Consider the following 22,667-nt stretch of genomic DNA (forward strand, 5'->3'; position numbering starts at 1 on the left):
GTCAGCGAGTGTCCCCAAGGGTCCCCGAGGGTCACCGAGTGTCCCTGAGGGTCACCAAGGGTCACCAAATGCCACCAAGCATCGTCAAGGGTCTTTGAGTGTCATCGAGTGTCCCCAAGGGCCATCAAGAGTCACCGAGTGCCACCAGACTGGCCCCAAGGGGTGGCAGGGGACACTGTGGGGACTGTCACCTCCTCAAGGGACACTTTGGGCAGTGCCACCCCCTCTTGGGGACACTTTGGGTGCTGCCACCCCCTCTTGGGGACACTTTGGGTGCTGCCACCCCCCCTTGGGGACACTTTGGGCAGTGCCACCCCCGTGGGAATAAAGAGCCGTGTCCTTTATTGCAGTGACAGTTTGGGGACAGTGACAAAAGGGGGGGGAGGTGACAGCGAGGTGACATGGAGGGGACAACGAGGGGACAGTGAGGGGACATTGGTGGCCCTGGGCGGGGGAGGGGCTGCAGGGACGTTTGGGATTTGGGGGATTTTTGGTGGGAGTGTCCCAGCCCCGCGTCCGGCCGTGTCCCCTCCATGTCCCCTCCATGTCCCCAATGTCTTCAATGTCCCCGATGTCCTCACAATGTCCTCGATGTCCCCTCGATGTCCCCATTGTCCTCTCGGTGTCACATCTGGCCACGTCTGGCCGTGTCCTCTTGACATCCTCGATGTCCCCTCGATGTCCCCGATGTCCCCTCATTGTCACAGCTCCACATCTGGCCATGTCCCCTCGATGTCCTTGATGTCCCCATGATGTCCCCTCAGTGTCACAGCTCCACATCCGGCCGTGTCCCCTCGATGTCCTTGATGTCCCCTCAGTGTCACAGCTCCACATCCAGCCGTGTCCCCTTGATGTCCCCAATGTCCTTGGTGTCCCCTCAGTGTCACAGCTCCACATCCGGCCTTGTCCCCTCGATGTCCCCTCGATGTCCCCGATGTCCCCTCAGTGTCACAGCTCCACATCCGGCCGTGTCCCCTCGATGTCCCCGATGTCCCCTCAGTGTCACAGCTCCACATCCGGCCATGTCCCCTCGATGTCCTTGATGTCCCCGATGTCCCCTCAGTGTCACAGCTCCACATCCGGCCGTGTCCCCTCGATGTCCCCGATGTCCTTGGTGTCCCCTCAGTGTCACAGCTCCACATCCGGCCATGTCCCCTCGATGTCCTTGATGTCCCCGATGTCCCCTCAGTGTCACAGCTCCACATCTGGCCGTGTCCCCTCGATGTCCCCGATGTCCTTGGTGTCCCCTCAGTGTCACAGCTCCACATCCGGCTGTGTCCTCAATGTCCCCGATGTCCCCTGGGTGTCCCCAGTGTCCCCTGGGTGTCCCCAGTGTCACAGCCCCACGTCCAGCCGTGTCCCCTCGATGTCCCCTGGGTGTCCCCAGTGTCCCCTGGGTGTCCCCTCAGTGTCACAGCCCCACGTCCGGCTGTGTCCTCGATGTCCCCGATGTCCCCTGGGTGTCCCCAGTGTCCCCTGGGTGTCACAGCCCCACGTCCGGCCGTGTCCCCAGTTCCCGCTCCAGCTCCAGGATCAGGGCATCGAAATCCTTCAGGGTCAGCCGGGGCCCCGACCCCAGATCCGACCCCAAATCCGACCCCGACCCCAAACCTGACCCCAAACCTGGCCCCAACCCCAAATCTGACCCCAAACCTGACCCCGACCCCAAACCTGACCCCAAACCTGACCCCGACCCCAAATCCGACCCCAAATCTGGCCCCGACCCCAAATCCGGCCCTGACCCCAAATCTGACCCCGCCCCCAAACCTGACCCTGACCCCAAATGTGACCCCAAATCTAGCCCCAAATTCAACCTCAACCCCAAATCTGACCCCAAGTCCAGCCCCAATCCCAAATCCAACCCCAAATCCACCTCCGATCCCAAATGTGACCCCAAATCCGTCCCTGACCCCAAATGTGACTCCAAATCTGGCTCTGCCCCCAAATCAAGCATCAAATCTGTCCCTGACCCCAAATCTGTCCCTGACCCCAAATCCACCCCTGACCCCAGATCTGTCCCTGACCCCAATTCTGCCTTTGACCCCAAATCCTCCCCCAAGGGGGTTTGGGGCGGGGTCCTGGGAGGGGTTTGGGGCGGGGTCCAGCCTTGGGGCAGGATTTGGGGCGGGTTTTGGGGTGGGGTCCAGCCTTGGGGCGGGATGTGGGGCGGGTTTTGGGGTGGGGTCCAGCCTTGGGGCGGGATGTGGGGCGGGTTTTGGGGTGGGGTCCAGCCTTGGGGCAGGATTTGGGGCGGGTTTTGGGGTGGGGTCCAGCCTTGGGGCAGGATTTGGGGCGAGCTTTGGGACGGCGACCTGGGCGGGCTTTGGGGCGGGGTCTGCAGCGAATTTTGGGGCGGGATCTGGGGTCGGGTCCAGGACAGGTTTAGGGGCAGAGTTTGGGGTTGGATCCGGGAGAAGTTTTGGGGCGGGATTTGGGGTGGGTTCCCGGACGGGCTTTGGAGCAGGATCCGGGACAAGGTTTGGGGCGGGATTTGGGGTTGGTTTTGGGGCATTTTTTGGGGCGGACTTAGGGCCGCTGTCCCCGCTGTCCCCTCTGTCCCCTCTGTCCCCGCTGTCCCCTCGGTGTCGCTGTCGCCGTCGCTGTCGCTCCAATCCCCCGCGTAGCGATGGCCGGGGGGGCTCTCGGGACCCCTCGGTCGCGACCGCGCCACCACCGGAATGTCCCCAAGTGCCACCACCGGAATGTCCCCACCAGGTGCCACTACAGGGGTGTCCTCAGATACCACCACAGGGCTGTCCTTAGGTGCCACCACGGGATTGTCACCAAGGGCCACCACCGGGGGGTCACCCCGGGGGGACTGCGCCCATGCGGGGAGCGGGGGGACTGCGGGGACAGAAGGGGACAGGGGTCAGTGGGGGATCCCTGTCACCTCCCCAGGTGTCCCCTCCCCCACCACGTGTGTCCCCTCCCCCAGGTGTGTCCCCTCCCCAGGTGTATTCCCTCCCCCCCAGGTGTGTCCCCTCCCCCACGCGTGTCTCCTCCCCAGGTGTCCCCTCCCCCAGGTGTGTCCCCTCCCCAGGTGTGTCCCCTCCCCCAGGTGTGTCCCCTCCCTCCCAGGTGTGTCCCCTCCCCCACGCGTGTCTCCTCCCCAGGTGTCCCCTCCCCCAGGTGTGTCCCCTCCCCAGGTGTGTCCCCTCCCCCAGGTGTGTCCCGTCCCCAGGTGTGTCCCCTCCCCCACGCGTGTCTCCTCCCCAGGTGTCCCCTCCCCCAGGTGTGTCCCCTCCCCAGGTGTGTCCCCTCCCCCAGGTGTGTCCCGTCCCAAGGTGTGTCCCCTCCCCCACGCGTGTCTCCTCCCCAGGTGTCCCCTCCCCCAGGTGTGTCCCCTCCCCAGGTGTGTCCCCTCCCCCAGGTGTGTCCCCTCCCTCCCAGGTGTGTCCCCTCCCCCACGCGTGTCTCCTCCCCAGGTGTCCCCTCCCCCAGGTGTGTCCCCTCCCCCAGGTGTGTCCCGTCCCCAGGTGTGTCCCCTCCCCCACGCGTGTCTCCTCCCCAGGTGTCCCCTCCCCCAGGTGTGTCCCCTCCCCAGGTGTGTCCCCTCCCCCAGGTGTGTCCCCTCCCTCCCAGGTGTGTCCCCTCCCCCACGCGTGTCTCCTCCCCAGGTGTCCCCTCCCCCAGGTGTGTCCCCTCCCCCAGGTGTGTCCCGTCCCCAGGTGTGTCCCCTCCCCCCCAGGTGTGTCCCTCACCTGGCCACACCCTCAGCAGGTAATGCAGCACCTCCAGGTGCCTCTTGAAATCCACAGCTCCGCCCTCCTCCTCTCCATCCCCCGGGCGGCCCGGTGGGCGTGGCCTGGCGGTGGGCGTGGCCTCACCTGCGCAGGTGTGCGGGGGCAGCAGCACGGGCCCGAAGCACACGGCCAGGTTCCGGCTGTCCATGCGGTTCCATCGCCGCAGGGCGGCCACCAGGCTCAGGTGGGACAGCAGCCGGCCCAGGGTGGCCTTGGGGACACAGCACAGGTGGGGGCACCTGGGCTGGCACCTGGGCTGGCACCTGGGCAGCCCTGTCCCCTTTCCCGCTCTGTGTTCCAAGCTCTAGTCCAAATTTTTCCTCTTTTTTTCCCCAATTCCAGGTCCATTTCCCATCCCCATTCCCATTCCCAAACCCATTCCCAAATCCCATTCCCAATCCCAATCCCATTCCCATTTCCCATTCCCAATCCCAATCCCATTCCCATTCCCAACCCCGCAATCCCAATCCCAGTCCCAACCCCCAATCCCACTCCCAACCCCACAATCCCAATCCCATTCCCACCCAATCCCAATCCTGATCCCATTCCCACCGCACAATCCCAATCGCATTCCCATTCCCACATTCCCATTCCCATATTCCCACCCCATTTCCATTCCCAGTTCCTATTCCCATTCCGAATCCCATCCCCACCCCCATTCCCGTTCCCGTTCCCATTCCCACCCCCCAATCCCATTCCCATTCCCACCCCCAATCCTGTTCCCGTTCCCATTCCCATCCCCCATTCCCGTTCCCGTTCCCGTTCCCATTCCCACCCCCCAATCCCATTCCCATCCCCCGTTCCCATTCCCGTTCCCATTCCCATTCCCATCCCCCTTTCCTGTTCCTGTTCCCATTCCCATTCCCCCCAATCCCATTCCCATTCCCACCCCCATTCCCATTCCCACCCCCAATCCTGTTCCCGTTCCCATTCCCACCCCCCAATCCCATTCCCATTCCCATTCCCACCCCCCAATCCCATTCCCATTCCCGTTCCCGTTCCCACCCTCTCCAGGGGTCCCAGACATTCCAATCCCGAATCCCATTCCCATTCCCATTCCCACCCCCCAATCCCATTCCTGTTCCCATTCCCACCTCCATTCCCATTCCCACCCCCAATCCCGTTCCTGTTCCCATTCCCACCCCCAACCCCATTCCCATCCCCCGATCCCATTCCTGATCCCGTTCCCGTTCCGGTTCCCATTCCCACCCCCAATCCCGTTCCCGTTCCCATTCCCACCCCCAATCCCACAATCCCATTCCCGTTCCCGTTCCCACCCTCTCCGGGGCTCCCAGACATTCCAGTCACGAATCCCATTCCCGTTCCCATTCCCACCCCCATTCCCATTCCCCAATCCCATTCCCACCCCCAATCCCATTCCCGTTCCCGTTCCCACCCCCATTCCCATTCCCATTCCCCAATCCCATTCCCACCCCCAATCCCAAAATCCCGTTCCCGTTCCCGTTCCCACCCTCTCCGGGGCTCCCAGACATTCCAGCAGCTCCGTGGGGTCCCCGGGGGGGTCCCGGGGGGGTCTCCGGGCCACGGCCTCGAGCACCGAGCGCTGCAGCCGGGGCGGCACCAGCGGGGTGGGCAGCTCCCGCAGGAAATCCTTCAGAACCCCTGGAACAGTTTGGGATTGGGGATCCTACAGGGATTGGGGATCCTACAGGGATTGGGGATCCTACAGGGATTGGGGATCCTACAGGGATTGGGGATCCTACAGGGGATCAGGGGGATCCTACAGGGGTGGGCAGCTCCCGCAGGAAATCCTTCAGCACCCCTGGAACAATATGGGATTGGGAATCCTACAGGGATTGGGGATCCTACAGGGATTGGGGATCCTATAGGGATTGGGGATCCTATAGGGGATCCTACAGGGATTGGGGATCCTACAGGGGATCAGGGGGATCCTACAGGGGTGGGCAGCTCCCGCAGGAAATCCTTCAGCACCCCTGGAACAATGGGATTGGGAATCCTACAGGGATTGGGGATCCTACAGGGGTGGGCAGCTCCCGCAGGAAATCCTTCAGAACCCCTGGAACAGTATGGGATTGGGGATCCTACAGGGATTGGGGATCCTACAGGGGTGGGCAGCTCCCGCAGGAAATCCTTCAGAACTCCTGGAACAATATGGGATTGGGGATCCTACAGGGATTGGAGATCCTATAGGGGTGGGCAGCTCCCGCAGGAAATCCTTCAGCACCCCTGGATCAACGGGATTGGGAATCCTACAGGGATTGGGGATCCTACAGGGATTGGGGATCTTACAGGGATTGGGGATCCTACAGGGGTGGGCAGCTCCCGCAGGAAATCCTTCAGCACCCCTGGAACAGTATGGGATTGGGGATCCTACAGGGATTGGGGATCCTACAGGGATTGGGGATCCTATAGGGGTGGGCAGCTCCCGCAGGAAATCCTTCAGCACCCCTGGAACAGTATGGGATCCTTTAGGGGATTCTACAGGGCTGGGATCGCATTGGTGGGACCAGGATCCCTTTGGTGGGACCAGGATCCCATTTTGGGGCTGGGATCCCATTTTGGGGTTGGGATCCCAGTTTTAGGGCTGGGATCCCATTTTGGGGTTGGGATCCCATTTTGGGGCTGGGATCCCATTTGTGGGACCAGGATCCCATTTTAGGGCTGGGATCCCATTTGTGGGACCAGGATCCTATTTTAGGGCTGGGATCCCATTTGTGGGACCAGGATCCCATTTTGGGGCTGGGATCCCAATTTTAGGGCCAGGATCCCATTTGTGGGACCAGGATCCCATTTTGGGGCTGGGATCCCATTATTCTGGAATCCCCCTTTTTTAGGCTTGGGATCCCATTGTGGGGCTGGGATCCCATCTCCAAGGTGTCCCCAAGGTGTCCCCAAGGTGTCCCCTCACCTGTGACCACGCTGATGTCCGGCCAGAGCCCCTCGGACACCATCACCCCCGCTGTCCCCTCCCTTGGAGACCCCAAAATCCCCCAAAAATCCCCCAAATTCCCACCCTGGATGTCCCCCAGGTGTCCCCCAGGTGTCCCCAGGTGTCCCTCACCTGTGACCACGTTGATGTCCGGCCAGAGCTGCTCGGACAGCGTCACCCCCGCGCTGTCCCTCTCGAAGGCGTCCCTCAGCTCCTTCTTGGCCGCGGCCGAGCCGCAGAGCCGGTACAGCCCCACCACCTGCGGGTGACCACCGGTCACTCTGGCCACCGGTCACTCTGGTCACCCCCAGTCCTGGTCACCCCCTGGCCGGTACAGCCCCACCACCTGCGGGTGACCACCGGTCACTCCGGCCACTGGTCACTCTGGTCACCCCCCAGTCCTGGTCACCCCCTGGCCGGTACAGCCCCACCACCTGCGGGTGACCACCGGTCACTCTCCGGCCACTGGTCACTCTGGTCACCCCCAGTCCTGGTCACTCCCTGGCCACTGGTCACACCCCAGCCCTGGTCACTCCTGGTCACTCCTGGTCACTCCTGGTCACTCTCAGTCATTCAGGATCACTCCTGGTCACTGGTGGTCACTCCTGGTCACTCTCAGCCACTCCTGGTCACCCCTGGTCACTCCCGGTCCCTCACAGTGACCCCTGGTCACTCCTGGTCACTCTCAGCCACTCCTGGTCACCCCTGGTCACTCCCGGTCCCTCACAGTGACCCCTGGTCACTCCTGGTCACTGGTGGTCACTCCCTGGTCACTCCCCAGCCCTGGTCACTCCCAGTCCCTCCCCTTCACTAGTGGTCACTCCTAGTCGCTGGTGGTCACCCCCAATCCCTGGTGGTCACTCGCAGTCACTCATGGTCCCTCCCGGTCCCTTGTGGTCCCTCCCGGTCACCCCTGGTCACTCCTGGTCACTGGTGGTCACTCCTGGTCACTGGTGATCACCCCCAGTTCCTGGTGGTCACTCCTGGTCACTGGTGGTTACTCCCAGTCCCTAGTGGTCATCACTGGTCACTGGTGGTCACTTCTGGCCCCTCCTGGTCCCTGGTGGTCACCCCAAAACTGGTGGTCCCTGCTGGTCACTCCTGGTCACTCATGGTGAGCCCTGGTCACCCCTGGTCCCTCCTGGTCACCCCCAATCCCCATTGGTCACTGCTGGTCACTCCTGGTCCCTCCCGGCGACCCCTGGTCACCCCCAATCCCTGGTGGTCACTCCCGGTCACTGGTGGTCACCCCCAATCCCTGGTGGTCCCTGGTGGTCACTCCTGGTCACTCTGGTCACTCGCAGTCACCCATGGTCACCCCCAATCCCTGGTGGTCACCCCCAATCCCTGGTGGTCGCTCCTGGTCACTGGTGGTCACCCCCAATCCCTGGTGGTCACTGCTGGTCCCTGGTGGTCACTCCTGGTCACTCTGGTCACTCGCAGTCACCCATGGTCACCGTGACCCAGTCCCCAGTGGTCACTCTCGGTCACTGGTGGTCACTGCGGTCACCCCTGGTCACCCCCAGTCCCAGTGGTCACTCCCGGTCCCTGTTGGTCACTCTGGTCAGTCCCTGTCCCTGGTGGTCACTCTGGTCACTCCCGGTGGTCACTCTGGGCCCCTGTTGGTCACTCTGGTCCCTCTGCTCACTGTGGTCACTCCTGCAGTCACTCCTGTCACTCCCGGTGGTCACTCCGGTCACTCCTGGTGGTCCCTCTGATCCCTCCGGTCCCTGTGGTCCCTCTGATCCCTCTGGTCACTCCCGACGGTCCTGACGGTCCCTGTGGTCACTCCCGGTGGTCACTCTGGTCACTCTGGGCCCCTGTTGGTCCCTCCGGTCCCTGTGGTCCCTCTGGTCACTCCCGGTGGTCACTCCGGTCCCTGTGGTCCCTCTGGTCACTCCCGGTGGTCACTCCGGTCCCTGTGGTCCCTCCGGTCACTCCCGGTGGTCCCTCCGGTCCCTGTGGTCACTCTGGTCCCTGTGGTCACTCTGGTCCCTGTGGTCCCTCTGGTCACTCTGGTCCCTCCGGTCCCTGTGGTCACTCTGGTCCCTCCGGTCCCTGTTGGTCACTCCCTGTGGTCACTCTGGTCACTCCGGTCCCTCTTGGTCCTTCTGGTCACTCCCTGTGGTCCCTCTGGTCCCTGTGGTCCCTCCGGTCACTCCCGGTGGTCACTCCGGTCCCTGTGGTCCCTGTGGTCCCTATGGTCACTCCCGGTGGTCCCTGGGTCACTCACGGCCAGCCCGCGCCGCTCGATCTCCCGCAGGCTCCTGCTGACGATCAGCGGGGCCCGCCCGGGGCGCCCCTCCCGCGCCAGCAGCGCCCCCAGCGGCACCCCGAACACCCGGGGGGCGGCCGGAGGGGACACTGGGGACACTGGGGACACAGGGGACACAGGGGACACAGCGGACGGAGTGGCCGGAGCGGCCGGAGTGGCCGGAGGCTGCAGCAGGGTCAGCTGCGAGTACAGGACACCCCGGGGGTGGAGCTGCAGCGCCAGGGCCTGAGTGCGGCCACCTGCGGGGACACAGGGGGGTCAGGGTCAGCGCTGGGGACACAGGGACAGCCCTGGGGACAGAGGGACAGCCCTGGGGACAGAGGGACAGCCATGGGGACAGAGGGACAGCCTTGGGGACAGAGGGACAGCCATGGGGACACCGGGACAGCCCTGGGGACAGAAGGACAGCCTTGGGGACACCAGGACAGCCATGGGGACAGAGGGACAGCCAGGGGGACACCGGGACAGCCAGGGGGACACCAGGACAGCCTTGGGGACAGAGGGACAGCCATGGGGACAGAGGGACAGCCTTGGGGACAGAGGGACAGGCAGGGGGACACCGGGACAGCCATGGGGACAGAGGGACAGCCTTGGGGACAGAGGGACAGGCAGGGGGACACCGGGACAGCCATGGGGACAGAGGGACAGCCTTGGGGACAGAGGGACAGCCAGGGGAACACCGGGACAGCCTTGGGGACAGAGGGACAGCCTTGGGAACAGAGGGACAGCCATGGGGACAGAGGGACAGGCAGGGGGACAGAGGGACAGGCAGGGGGACACCGGGACAGCCATGGGGACAGAGGGACAGCCTTGGGGACAAAGGGACAGCCAGGGGTCAGGGGTCATCCTCGGGGTCACAGGGACATCCTGGGGACAGGGGTCATCCTCGGGGTCACCAGGACAGCCATGGAGTCACAGGGACACCAGGGCATCCCCGAGGTCACAGGGACAGCAGGACACCAGGGGTCAGGGGTCATCCTTAGGGTCAGGGGTCAGCAGGACAGCCGTGGGGACAGGGGGACAGCCCTGGGGTCACCAGGACAGCCATGGGGTCACAGGGACACCAGGACAGCCACAGGGACACCAGGGGTCAGGGGTCATTCCCGGGGTCACAGGGACAGCCACGGCGTCACGGAGACACCAGGACAGCCATGGGGACAGGGACACTGGGACACTGCCAGGGTCACACCAGGACACCCAAGGGTGGGAACCAGCTGAGCCCCTCAAAACCCCAGACCCCAAAAAACTCCCCCAAAAAACCCCAAAATCCCCCGGAGCAGCTCGGCCAGCCCCACGGCTCTGTGGCCCAGCAGCCGAACCCCCCAAACCCCCAAATCTTTCAATCCCCCCAAGCCCCCCAAACCACCCCCAAACCTCTCGAACCCCCCCAAATTCCCCCAAATTACCCCGGAGCAGCTCGGCCAGCCCCACGGCCCAGCAGCCGAACCCCCCAAACCCCCCAAACCACCCCCAAACCTCTCGAACCTCCCCCCAAAATTCCCCGATTACCCCGGAGCAGCTCGGCCAGCCCCACGGCGCCGTGGCCCAGCAGCCGGACCCCCCAAACCCCCGAGCCCCCCAAACCCTCCCAAACCCCCCAAATTCCCTCAAATTACCCCGGAGCAGCTCGGCCAGCCCCACGGCTCCATGCCCCAGCAGCCGGACCCCCCAAACCCCCGAGCCCCCCAAACCCCCCCAAACCCCCCCAAATTACCCCGGAGCAGCTCGGCCAGCCCCACGGCTCCGTGCCCCAGCAGCCGAACCCCCCCAAACCCCCGAGCCCCCCAAACCCCCGAGCCCCCCAAACCCCTCGAACCCCCCCAAACCCCCCCAAATTACCCCGGAGCAGCTCGGCCAGCCCCACGGCTCTGTGACCCAGCAGCCGGACCCCCCAAACTCCCGAGCCCCCCAAACCCCCCCAAACCCCCCCAAATCCCCCCAAATTACCCCGGAGCAGCTCGGCCAGCCCCACGGCTCCGTGCCCCAGCAGCCGGTCCCGCCCGGCGCTCCCGTCCCGGCCCATCACGGCCACGCGGAGCCGCCGCGCCCGCTCCAGCTCCAGCCTGAAGCGGTGCTCGAGGCGCACGAAGGCGGCGGCCGCGGGCAGCAGCGCCGTGCGGGCGCGGCTCTCCCCGTCCACCTGCAGCACGCAGCGGACCCGCTCCGGCCACGCCGGCCGCAGCCCCCGCAGCTGCACCCCGAGCAGGCCGGACACCGCCGGACACTCCGAGGGGGGGTCTCCGTAAGGGCGGAACGACCCCAAATCCAAACCCTCGGGATCGCCGGGACCCCCAGGACCGCCGGGACCGCCTGGACCGCCGGGACCTCCGGGACCCCCGGGACCCCCGGGACCGCCCGGTCGCCGCCCGGGGCCGGCGCGGAGCTCCGGGGAGTCGCCGTCGCTGCGGTGGCCGGAGCGGGCGGAGCGCGCCGCGGTCGCTGCGCTGCTCGGCGGCCAGGCCACGCTGCTGTCCAGGTGGTAGCGGCTCAGGACGTTGCGGGGTTCGGGGGTCTCGGGGGGCTCCGCGGGGCCCACCGGGCTGTGGAGACCCCTCCTCAGGCTCAGCCTCCGCCGCAGCTCCGGGAGTTTCATCTTCAGCGAGAGGCGGCGCACGGGGCCGGGGGCGCGGAGTTTGGGGAGGGGGCGGCTCTTGCAGGGGGGAGAGGGGGGGTCCGGAGGCTTCCCTGGGGGGGGGGGGATGGGGTTAGGGGGGTTTGGGGGGGCTGGGAGGGCTGGGGAGGGGGATGGGGGGATGGGAGAGGGGTCCTGGGAGCACTGGGAATGGTGGGGAGGGGGCTGGGGGGCACTGGGAATGGTGGGGAGGGGGCTGGGGGCACTGGGAATGGTGGGGAGGGGGCTGGGGGGCACTGGGAATGGTGGGGAGGGGGCTGGGGGGCACTGGGAATGGTGGGGAGGGGGTTTGGGGGGCACTGGGAATGGTGGGGAGGGGGCTGGGGGGCACTGGGAATGGTGGGGAGGGGGCTGGGGGCACTGGGAATGGTGGGGAGGGGGCTGGGGGGTCACTGGGAATGGTGGGGAGGGGGCTGGGGGAGATGGGAATGGTGGGGAGGGGGTTTGGGGGCACTGGGAATGGTGGGGAGGGGGCTGGGGGGGCACTGGGAATGGTGGGGAGGGGGATGGGGGTACTGGGAATGGTGGGGAGGGGGCTGGGGGCACTGGGAATGGTGGGGAGGGGGATGGGGGTACTGGGAATGCTGGGGAGGGGGATGGGGGAGATGGGAATGGTGGGGAGGGGGATGGGGGTACTGGGAATGGTGGGGAGGGGGCTGGGGGTACTGGGAATGGTGGGGAGGGGGCTGGGGGGGGCACTGGGAATGGTGGGGAGGGGGATGGGGGTACTGGGAATGGTGGGGAGGGGGCTGGGAGCACTGGGAATGGTGGGGAGGGGGCTGGGGGCACTGGGAATGGTGGGGAGGGGGCTGGGGGGCACTGGGAATGGTGGGGAGGGGGCTGGGGGAGATGGGAATTGTGGGGAGGGGGCTGGGGGCACTGGGAATGGTGGGGAGGGGGCTGGGGGTACTGGGAATGGTGGGGAGGGGGCTGGGGGGCACTGGGAATGGTGGGGAGGGGGCTGGGGGGCACTGGGAATGGTGGGGAGGGGGCTGGGGGGTACTGGGAATGGTGGGGAGGGGGCTGGGGGGCACTGGGAATGGTGGGGAGGGGGTTTGGGAGCACTGGGAATGGTGGGGAGGGGGATGGGGGTACTGGGAATGGTGGGGAGGGGGATGGGGGTACTGGGAATGGTGGGGAGGGGGATGGGGGTACTGGGAATGGTGGGGAGGGGGATGGGGAGATGGGAAGGGAGAGGGGATGTGAACTGTGCAGTCAGGGGACACGGGGGACATGACAGGGACAGGGCCTGTGGGGTTCAGGGGACATTGGGGACATTGGGGACATTGGGGACATTGGGACGTTGGGGACATTGGGGACATTGGGGACACTGGGGACACTGGGGACATTGGGGACATTGGGGACATTGGGGACAATGGGGACACTGGGGACATTGGGGACACTGGGGACACTGGGGACATTGGGGACACTGGGGACATTGGGACGTTGGGGACATTGGGGACACTGGGGACATTGGGGACAGGGGACTTCAGGGACATTGGGGACATTGGGGACAGGGGACAGGGCCTGTGGAGTTCAGGGGACGCTGGGGACATTGGGGACAGGAACTCTGGGGTTAAGGGTACATTTTGGACAGGGACATTGGGGACACTGGGGACAGGGGACACTGAGGACACTGGGGATGGGACATTGGGGACACTGGGGATGGGACTTGGGGACACTGGGGACAGCGCCTGTGGGGTTCAGGGGACATTGGGGACATGGGGACAGAGACTGTCAGGTCTGGGGTCCGTGGGGACACTGGGGACACTGGGGACAGGGGACACTGGGGACATTGGGGACACTGGGGACAGGGGACACTGGGGACTGTCAGGTCTGGGTCATGGAGGACATTGGGACACTGGGGACAGAGGACACTGGGACAGGGGACACTGGGGACAAGGAGTGTGGAGTTCAAGGGACGTTAGGGACAAGGGGGACAGGGGGGACAGGGACTGTCAGGGCTGGGGTCTGTGGAGGGGAGGGGACACTGGGGACACTGGGGACACTGGGGACACTGGGGACACTGGGGACACTGGGGTGTAGAACATACTGGGGACACTGGGGACAGGAATTCTGGGGACAGGGGACAATTCAGGACATTGGGCACATTTGGGATGAGGACACTGGGGACACTGGGGACAGGGACCAGGGCCTGTGGGGTGCAGGGGACACTGGGGACACTGGGGACAGGGACCAGGGCCTGTGGAGTGCAGGGGACATTGGGGACACTGGGGACAGGAACTTTGGGCTTCAGGGAACACTGGGGACACTGGGGACAATTCCTGTGCCCCCCATCCCCCAGGCTGGCGATGTCACCAGGGGGAGGTGACACCGCCGCGATGTCCCCTCACTCACCTCCGGCCTGTCCCCGCCTGTCCCCTTCCTCCTCCTCCTCCTCCTCCTCCTCCTCCTGCTGCGCTCGTCCCTCCGCTGTCCCCAAGGCCCGGCGCGCTGTCACCTCCCCTCTGGTCCCTTCATCATCCTCATCCTCGGGGATGGGGTTGTACCAAATGTCCCCTCGGGCCGTGTCCCTGTCGCCGCCGGTGGCCCTGCGGGTGGCCCTGGTGGCCGCGGTGTCGCCTGTGGCCGCGGCCGCCAGCAGCCAGCGCCGGCTGCTGCTCTCCAGGCTCTGCAGGTACGCGCCGGGCCCGGGGGCTCTCCCGGGACCCCCCAGAACCGGGGAGCCCCCCCCGGCCGGCCTCGGCCTCTTCCTCGGGGGGGTCCCGGCCGCGATTCTGGGGGTCCCAGAGAGACTTTGGGGCTCCCGTGGCGATTTTGGGGCTCTTTGCGGCGGTTTTGGGGCTCTCCAAAGCGATTTTGGGGCTCCCCGTGGTGATTTTGGGGCTCTTTGCGGCGGTTTTTGGGGCTTCACAAAGCGATTTTGGGGCTCTTTGCGGTGGTTTTGGGGCTCCCCGTGGTGATTTTGGGGCTCTCCAAAGCGATTTTGGGGCTCTTTGCGGTGATTTTGGGGCTCTTTGCGGCGGTTTTGGGGCTCTCCAAAGCGATTTTGGGGCTCCCCGTGGTGATTTTGGGGCTCTTTGCGGCGGTTTTGGGGTGCCCCGTGGTGGTTTTGAGGCTCCTCACGGCAGTTTGGGTGCTCTCCAAAGCGATTTTGGGGTTCCCCATGACGATTTTGGGGTTCCCATGACGATTTTGGGGCTCTTCACAGCGATTTTGGGGCTCCTCGTGGTGATTTCGAGGCTCTCCAAAGCGATTTCGGGGATCCCTAGAGCGATTTTGGGGCTCCCCACGATGATTTTGGGGTTCCTCAAGGCGATTTTGGGGTTCCTCAAGGCGATTTTGGGGCTCCTCAAGGCGATTTTGGGGCTCCCCACGATGATTTTGGGGCTCTCCGAAGCGATTTTGGGGTTCCTCGAGGCGATTTTGGGGCTCCCTGGAGCCGCTCTGGACGGATCCCCCTGAAAACCAGAAATGCCCCCAAAAACGGCCCCAAGGGGACCCCAAGAGTGACCCCAAAAGTGCCCGGGGGGCTCTGACCGGACCTGGACCCTCTCTGGGGGTTTGGGGACCCTTTTTTGGGGGGGGTCCCTCCTTTTGGGGCTGTCCCCCTTTGGGGGGTTTGGGACCCTTTTGGGGTGGGGGTCCCTCCTTTTGGGGGTGTCCCCCTTTGGGGGGGTCAGGGGTCCCTTTTGGGGTGGGGGTCCCGCCCGGGGGTGTTTCCCTGGTTTGGGTCGGGGGTCCCATCCGGGGGGGTTCCCTTTTTGAGGGAGGGCTCCCGGGGGGTTTCCCTGTTTTGGGTCGGGGGTCCCATCCCGGAGGCTTTCCATCCCCGGGGTCCCTTCCCAGGGGGGTTCCCTTTTTGAGGGCGGGGGTCCGGGGTCGCTTCCCTTTGCCGAGGCTCCCTTTTTTGGGTCGGGGTCCCACCCCAGGCTTGTTTCCCTTTCCCGAGGCTCCCGTTTTTGGGTGGGGGTCCCATTTTTGGCGGGGGTCTCTCTCCCCGTTTTGGGTGGGGGTCTCTCTCTCTGTCCCCATTTGGGTGGGGGTCTCTCTGTCCCCATTTGGGTGGGGGTCTCTCTCTCTGTCCCCATTTGGGTGGGGGTCTCTCTGTCCCCATTTTGGGGGGGGTCTCTCCCCATTTGGGGGGGGGTCTCTCTCCCCATTTGGGGGGGGTCTCTCTGTCCCCATTTTGGGGGGGTCTCTCTGTCCCCATTTTGGGGGGGGTCTCTCCCCATTTGGGGGGGTCTCTCTCCCCATTTTGGTGGGGGGTCTCTCTCTGACCCCATTTTGGGGGGGGGTCTCTCTCCCCATTTGGGTGGGGGTCTCTCTCTCTCTCTCTCTCCCCATTTGGGGGGGTCTCTCTCCCCGTTTTGGGTGGGGGTCTCTCTCTCTCTCCCCGTTTTGGGGGGGTCTCTCTCTCTCTCTCTCTCTCCCCATTTGGGGGGGGTCTCTCTCCCCGTTTTGGGTGGGGGTCTCTCTCTCTCTCTGTCCCCATTTGGGTGGGGTCTCTCTCTCTCTCTGTCCCCATTTGGGTGGGGGTCTCTCTCTCTCTCTGTCCCCATTTGGGGGGGTCTCTCTCCCCATTTGGGTGGGGGTCTCTCTCTCTCTCTCCCCATTTGGGGTGGGGGTCTCTCTCCCCATTTGGGTGGGGGTCTCTCTCTCTCTCTCTCCCCATTTGGGTAGGGGTCTCTCTCCCCATTTGGGTGGGGGTCTCTCTCTCTCTCTCTCTCCCCATTTGGGTGGGGGTCTCTCTCTCTCTCTCTCTCCCCATTTGGTGGGGGTCTCTCTCTCTCTCTCCCCATTTGGGGCGGGGGTCTCTCTCTCTCTCCCCATTTGGGGCGGGGGTCTCTCTCTCACCTCCCCTCGGGCTCTCCTCCGGCTCCGCTCGGGCCCCGCTCCGCTCCCTCGCCTCAGGCGCCTCCAGGTCCGGCGCAGCAGCGGCTCCGCCATCGCCCCTCCCCCCCCAAAAAGAGACCCCTCCCCCCCTTCCGGGACCCCCGGGACCCCCCAAGAGCCCTCGGGACCCCCGGGACCCCCCGGGACCCCCCCAGGAGGAGGCGGGCGGGGCTGGGAGGGCCCCGGAGCGGCGGCGCCGTCCCGGGAATGGCGGAAACGGCCGGGAGGGGGAGGGGAAACAGCTGGAACGGGGGGCGGAACAGCTGGAACGGCGGAAAACAGGCTGGAATGGGGGGCTGGAACCCCCGGAAGGGGGGTGGGGGGGGGGTCACATCTGGATTTGGGATAGGAACCGCTAGAATGGGGGGGGAAACATCTGGAATGGGTCCAGGAGGAGTCCGGAACAGCTGGAAGGGAGGGGGGAAACAGCTGGATGGGGGGTGTAGACCCCGGAATTGGGGGCTCACAGCTGGAATGGGGGTGGGACATCTGGAGGGGGTCCAGGCGGAGGCCGGAACAGCTGGAACGGGGGGGGGGAACAGCTGGAATTGGGGTCTCGAGGGCTGGAACGGCTCCGGCTGGAGCCCGGGATGGGCGGAACAGCTGGAAGGGGGAGGGGGGAACAGCTGGATTGGGGGGGGGGGGGTCTCGAGCGCAGGAATGGGGAGGTGTCACATCTGGAATGGGGGTGGGGACATCGGGAACGGGTCCAGGAGGAGTCCGGAACGGGGGGAACAGCTGGAATTGGGGGGGGGGGGGAGGGGGGGGTGGGTTCACATCTGGATTGGGGGTAGGAACTCCTGCAATGGGTCCGGGAGGAGACCGGAACAGCTGGAACGGGGGGAACAGCTGGAATTGGGGGGTGGGGAGGGGGGTTCACATCTGGATCGGGGGTAGGAACTCCTGGAATGGGTCCGGGAGGAGTCCGGAACAGCTGGAATGGGGGGGAACAGCTGGAATTGGAGGGGGAGGGGGGGTTCACATCTGGATCGGGGGTAGGAACTCCTGGACTGGGTCCGGGAGGGGTCCGAACAGCTGGACCGGGGGCAACAGCTGGAATTGGAGGGGGGGGAGGGGGGTTCACATCTGGATCGGGGGTAGGAACTCCTGGAATGGGTCCGGGAGGAGACCGGAAACAGCTGGAACGGGGGGAACAGCTGGAATTGGGGGGGGGGTTCACATCTGGATCGGGGACCTCGAGCCCGGGAATTGGGGGAGGAACATCTGGACCGGCTCCGGGAGGGGGCGGGAACAGCTGGACCGGGGGCAACAGCTGGAATTGGGGGCCCTCCCATCGTTCCCACTTCGGGGGATTTCTTCCCTTTTTTGGGGCTTTCTCCCCCCATTTTTGGGGGTTCCCCCCCAAGTTTTGGGGATTTATTCCAATTTTTGGGGGGATTTTTCTCAATTTTTGGTGTTTCCCCCCCTTTTTTTACGGGGGGTTTATTCCCTTGGATTTTTTTGACTTTATTCCCATTTTTTGGTCTTTTTTTCCCCCCATTTTTGGATATTTTTTCTTCCCATTTTTTCGGGTTTTTCCCCTCTATGTTTGACGCTTTATTCCCAATTTTGGGGCTTTTCCCCCCAATTTTTTTTGGCTTTATTCTCTTTTTTCCGGCTTTTTTTCCCCCCAAATTTTTGGGGCTTTTTTCCCCATTTTTGGGGCTTTTCCCCCCACATTTTTGAGGCTTTATTTTCTTTTTTTGGCCTTTTCCCCCAATTTTTTGGGGCTTTTTTTGGGGGTTTTCCCCCTCCATTTTTTGGGGCTTTATTCCCATTTTTTGGGCTTTTTTCCCCCCAGTTTTTTGGGGCTTTATTCCCATTTTTGGGGCTATCCCTCCCCAGGTTTTTTGGGTTTTATTCCCATTTTTGGGGCTTTTTACCCCCAATATTTTGGGGCTTTATTCTCTTTTTTCGGCTTTCCCCCCTCCATTTATTGGGGCTTTTTTCCCCATTTTTGGGGCTTTTTCCCCCCCATTTTTGGGGGCTTTATTCTCTTTTTTTGGGCTTTTTCCCCAATTTTTTGGGTTGTACTCTCTCTTTTTTTTTTTTCTATTTTCCCCCCGTTTTGTTTGCTTTATTCCCATTTTTTTTGTCTTTCCCCCTATTTCTGGGGTATTTTTTCCCCTCCCATTTTTTCGGTTTTTTTCCCCCAATGTTTTGGGGCTTTATTCCCATTTTTGGGGCTTCCCCCCCACCCCCATTTTTTGGGGCTTGATTATCTTTTTTTTTTTGCTTTTCCCCCTTCATTTTTGGGGGCTTTATTCTCATTTTTTGGGCTTTTTTCCCCCCAATTTTTGGGGGCTTTATTTCCATTTTTGGGGCTTTCCCCCCTCCACTTTTTGGGGCTTTTTTCCCGATTTTTGGGGCTTTTCCCCCTCCATTTTTTGGGGCTTTATTCCCATTTTTTGGGCTTTTTCCTCGCCAAATTTTGGGGCTTTATTCTCTTTTTTTCGGCTTTTTTCCCCCAATTTTTTGGGGCTTTATTCCCATTTTTGGGCTTTTCCCCCTCCATTTTTTGGGGCTTTATTCACTTTTTTTTGGTTGTTTTTTCCCCCCAATTTTTTGGGGCTTTATTCTCTTTTTTTGGGCTTTCCCCCCCCAATTTTTTGGGTTTTATTCTCCTTTTTTTTTTTCGATTTTCCCCCCTTTTTTTTGTCTTCCCCCACCCCCCCCATTTTTGGGTTATGTTTTTCCTCCCATTTTTTCAGGTTTTTTCCCCCCACATTTTTTGGCTTTATTCTCTTTTTTTCGGCTTTTTCCCCCAAATTTTTGGGGCTTTTTCTCATTTTTGGGATTTCCCCCCCCCCCATTTTTTGGGGCTTTATTCCATTTTGGGGCATTTTCCCCTCCATTTTTGGGGCTTTATTCTCTTTTTTTGGGGCATTTTCCCCTCCACTTTTGGGGCTTTATTCACATTTTTGGGCTTTTTTCCCCCCAAATTTTTGGGGCTTTATTCCCATTTTTGGGGCTTTTCCCCCCACATTTTGGGCTTTATTTTCTTTTTTTGGCCTTTTCCCCCAATTTTTTGTGGCTTTTTTTCCCCCCATTTTTGGGGCTTTTCCCCCCAATTTCTGGGGGCTTTATTCCATTTCTGGGGCTTTTTACCCCCACATTTCTGGGGCTTTATTCTCTTTTTTTGGGCTTTTTTCCCCCCAATTTTTGGGGCTTTATTCTCTTTTCTTGGGGCTTTTCCTCCGGTTTTTGGGGCTTTATTTCCCATTTTTGGGGCTTTCCGCCCCACATTTCGGGGCTTTATTTCCCATTTTTGGGGCTTTCCCCCCCCAATTATTTGGGCTTTATTATCTTCTTTTTATTTCGATTTTTCCTCCAATTTTTGGATTTCCACCCCCTTTTTTTTTTGTTTTTTCCTCCTTTTTTTGTTTTTTTCCCTTTTTGTTGTTTTTTCCCATTTTTTTGTTGTTTTTCCTTTTTTTTTTCTCCTTTTTTGTTGTTTTTCCCTTTTTTTGTTGTTTTTCTCTTTTTTGTTGTTTTTTTCCCTTTTTTGTTGTTTTTTTCCTTTTTTTGTTGTTTTTTTCCCTTTTTTGTTGTTTTTTTCCCTTTTTTGGTTGTTTTTTTTCTCTTTTTTTGTTGTTTTTTTCCCTTTTTTGTTGTTTTTTTCCCTTTTTTGTTGTTTTTCCCTTTTTTTGTTGTTTTTTCCCCCCTTTCTATGTTGTTTTTTTCTCTTTTTTTGTTGTTTTTTTCCCTTTTTTGTTGTTTTTTTTGTTGTTTTTTCCCTTTTTTGTTGTTTTTTCCCCTTTTTTATTGTTTTTTCCCTTTTTTTGTTGTTTTTTCCCTGTTTTTGTTGTTTTTCCCCTTTTTTCGGCCGCCCTTTGCCCCGGCCCGGCCGGAACTCGCCCCGAGCGGCGGCGCCGCCTCCTCGCAGCTTTTGGCCCAAAAAAACCCAAAAAAGGGAAACGAAAGCGGCCAAAAACGAACCCGGGACCCCCCGGGGGCCGAAAATTCAAATTTTTCACTCGGGGCTGCTCGAGCGCGGCCCCGGCTCCACCCAGAGCCCGAATTCAGAGTGGAACCCCGAAAATCCCAGATTTGACCCCAAACTCCGAGATTGGAACCCCAAAATCCGAGATTGGAACCCAAAAATCCCAGATTTGACACCCAAAATCCGAGATCTGAACCCCAAAAATCCGAGATTTGACCCCAAAATCCGAGATCGGAACCCCAAAATCCGAGATTGGAACCCCAAAAATCCGAGATTGGAACCCAAAAATCCCAGATTGGAACCCCAAAATCTGAGATTTTAACCCCCAAAAATCCAAGATTTGACCCCAAAAATCCGAGATTGGAACCCCAAAATCCGAGATTTGAACCCCAAATATCCGAGATTGGAACCCCAAAATCCGAGATTTGAACCCCAAATATCCGAGATTGGAACCCCAAAATCCGAGATTTGACCCCAAAATCCGAGATTTGACCCCCAAAATCCGAGATCTGAACCCCAAAATCCGAGATTTGAGCCCAAAATCCGAGATTTGAACCCCAAAATCCGAGATTTGAACCCCAAAATCCGAGATTGGAACCCCAAAAATCCGAGATTTGAACCCCAAAAATCCGAGATTTGACCCCAAAAATCTGAAATTTTAACCCCAAAAATCCGAGATTTGACCCCAAAAATCTGAAATTTTAACCCCAAAAATCCCAGATTTGACCCCAAAAATCCGAGATTGGAACCCCCAAAAATCCCAGATTTGAACACCCAAAATCCGAGATTTGAACCCAAAATCCGAGATTGGAACCCCCAAAAATCTGAAATTTTAACGCCAAAATCCGAGATTTGACACCAAAATCCGAGATTGGAACCCCCAAAAATCCGAGATTGCCACCCCAAAAATCCGAGATTTGAACCCCCAAATCCGAAATTTTAAACCCCGAAAATCCCAGATTTGAACCCCCAAATCCGAAATTTTAAAAACCGAAAATTCCAGATTTGAACACCAAAAATCCGACATTGGAACCCCCAAAATCCGAGATTTGAACCCCAAAAATCCGAGATTTGACCCCAAAAATCTGAAATTTTAACCCTCAAAAATCCCAGATTTGACCTCAAAAATCCGAGATAGGAACCCCCAAAATCCGAAATTTTAAACCCCAAAAATCCCAAGTTTTACCCCAAAAATCCCAAATTTTTTACCCCCAAAATCCCAAATTTGAACCTCAAAAATCCCAAATTTGAACCTCAAAAATCCCAAATTTTAAACCCCAAAAATCCCAAATTTGAAGCCCAAAAATCCCAAATTTGAACCCCCAAATCCGAAATTTTAAACCCCAAAAATCCCAAATTTTAAACCCCAAAAATCCCAAATTTGAACCCCCAAAATCCCAAATTTTCCCCCCAAAATTGGGATTTTTTGGGAGTTTTTGCCAAAAGATTCGAGGCTTTCCCCCAAAATTTGGGAATTTTTTGTCCCCCCCAAAATTCGGGATTTTAATGACAAAATTTGGGATTTCTTTGGGAATTTGAGCCGAAAATTTGGGATTTTTACCCCAAAAATTCGGGATTTCAACCCCAAACCCGGGAATTCCTGCAGAAAATTCGGGATTTTTTCACAAATTTGGGGATTTTATCCCAAAACTTTGGGATTAAAAAAAACCAAACCGGGATTTTTACCCAAATTCGGGATTTTTAACCCTAAAATTGGGGATTTCTTTGGGACTTTATGCCCAAAATTCGAGATTTTTGCCCCAAATTTGGAATTTCAAAACCAAAATAAATCGGGATTTTTACCCCAAAACTTTGGGTTTTTTTTTTTCCCCCAATATTTTTAATTTTATCCCCAAAATTTGGGGATTTTTATGAAAAAACTTCAGGATTTTACCCCAAAATCCCGAGATTTTAACCCCAAATTGGGATTTGACCTAAAAAATTGGGGATTTCCACCCAAAATTTGGGATTTTTACCTAAAAATGTGGAATTTCACCCCAAAAATTCATTCTTTTCCCCCCAAAATTCAGAATTTTATCCAAAAATTCAGGGGTTTCACCCCAAAATCTCGGGATTTTAGAAAAGATTCGGGATGTGACCCCAAAAAATCGGGATTTGACCCCAAAAATTCGGGATTTGACCCCAAAAAATCGGGATTTCACCCCAAAATTCAGGATTTTTCACCCTAAAATTCAAGATCTGACCCCAAAAAATTCCGGATTTTTACCGCCAAACTTCGGAAATTTAGAAAAAATTCGGGATGTGACCTAAAAAATGGAGATTTTCCCCCAAAATTTCATTCGTTT

The 22,667-nt window shown here is 59.7% G+C and overlaps 3 protein-coding genes across 3 annotated transcripts; all 3 read right to left on the reverse strand.

Moving 5' to 3' along the window:
- Window positions 1-1,483: 1,483 nt before the first annotated feature.
- LOC132340880 (proline-rich proteoglycan 2-like) lies at window positions 1,484-5,041 on the reverse strand. Its single transcript, XM_059872046.1, has 4 exons — window positions 5,021-5,041; window positions 3,702-3,954; window positions 2,191-2,844; window positions 1,484-1,611 (listed from the first exon to the last, which is right to left on the reverse strand). Exons 2-4 carry the CDS (start codon window positions 3,889-3,891, stop codon window positions 1,484-1,486), a joined length of 972 nt encoding a protein of 323 aa, XP_059728029.1. The 5' UTR covers window positions 3,892-3,954; window positions 5,021-5,041.
- Window positions 5,042-5,473: 432 nt separating this feature from the next.
- On the reverse strand, window positions 5,474-14,057 carry LOC132340881 (rho GTPase-activating protein SYDE1-like). The gene is made up of 6 exons (XM_059872047.1): window positions 13,920-14,057; window positions 10,877-11,614; window positions 8,888-9,168; window positions 6,787-6,913; window positions 6,118-6,173; window positions 5,474-5,551 (listed from the first exon to the last, which is right to left on the reverse strand). The coding sequence occupies exons 2-6, from the start codon at window positions 11,520-11,522 to the stop codon at window positions 5,474-5,476; spliced, it is 1,188 nt and encodes a 395-aa protein (XP_059728030.1). The 5' UTR covers window positions 11,523-11,614; window positions 13,920-14,057.
- Window positions 14,058-14,428: 371 nt separating this feature from the next.
- LOC132340986 (neuroblast differentiation-associated protein AHNAK-like) lies at window positions 14,429-16,491 on the reverse strand. Its single transcript, XM_059872249.1, has 2 exons — window positions 16,380-16,491; window positions 14,429-14,983 (listed from the first exon to the last, which is right to left on the reverse strand). The coding sequence occupies exons 1-2, from the start codon at window positions 16,470-16,472 to the stop codon at window positions 14,645-14,647; spliced, it is 432 nt and encodes a 143-aa protein (XP_059728232.1). The 5' UTR covers window positions 16,473-16,491; the 3' UTR covers window positions 14,429-14,644.
- Between the last annotated feature and the right edge of the window lie 6,176 nt (window positions 16,492-22,667).

The sequence above is a fragment of the Haemorhous mexicanus genome, chromosome 34 (genome assembly GCF_027477595.1).
Source record: "Haemorhous mexicanus isolate bHaeMex1 chromosome 34, bHaeMex1.pri, whole genome shotgun sequence".
NCBI lineage: Eukaryota > Metazoa > Chordata > Aves > Passeriformes > Fringillidae > Haemorhous > Haemorhous mexicanus.

Coding starts and splice junctions, on each gene's coding strand:
- LOC132340881 (XM_059872047.1), bottom strand. CDS start 11,522: ATGAAACTCCCGGAGCTGCGGCGGAGGCTGAGCCTGAGGAGGGGTCTC. Junction 9,169..10,876: donor GCTGGCCGAGCTGCTCCGGG/GTAATTTGGGGG, acceptor GTGTCCCCGCAG/GTGGCCGCACTCAGGCCCTG. Junction 6,914..8,887: donor TCGAGCGGCGCGGGCTGGCC/GTGAGTGACCCA, acceptor GGTCACCCGCAG/GTGGTGGGGCTGTACCGGCT.
- LOC132340880 (XM_059872046.1), bottom strand. CDS start 3,891: ATGGACAGCCGGAACCTGGCCGTGTGCTTCGGGCCCGTGCTGCTGCCC. Junction 2,845..3,701: donor CCTGCTGAGGGTGTGGCCAG/GTGAGGGACACA, acceptor CTGTCCCCGCAG/TCCCCCCGCTCCCCGCATGG. Junction 1,612..2,190: donor GCCCCACATCCCGCCCCAAG/GCTGGACCCCAC, acceptor GTTTGGGGTCAG/GTTTGGGGTCGGGGTCGGAT.
- LOC132340986 (XM_059872249.1), bottom strand. CDS start 16,472: ATGGCGGAGCCGCTGCTGCGCCGGACCTGGAGGCGCCTGAGGCGAGGG. Junction 14,984..16,379: donor GGAGGAGAGCCCGAGGGGAG/GTGAGAGAGAGA, acceptor TCTGGTTTTCAG/GGGGATCCGTCCAGAGCGGC.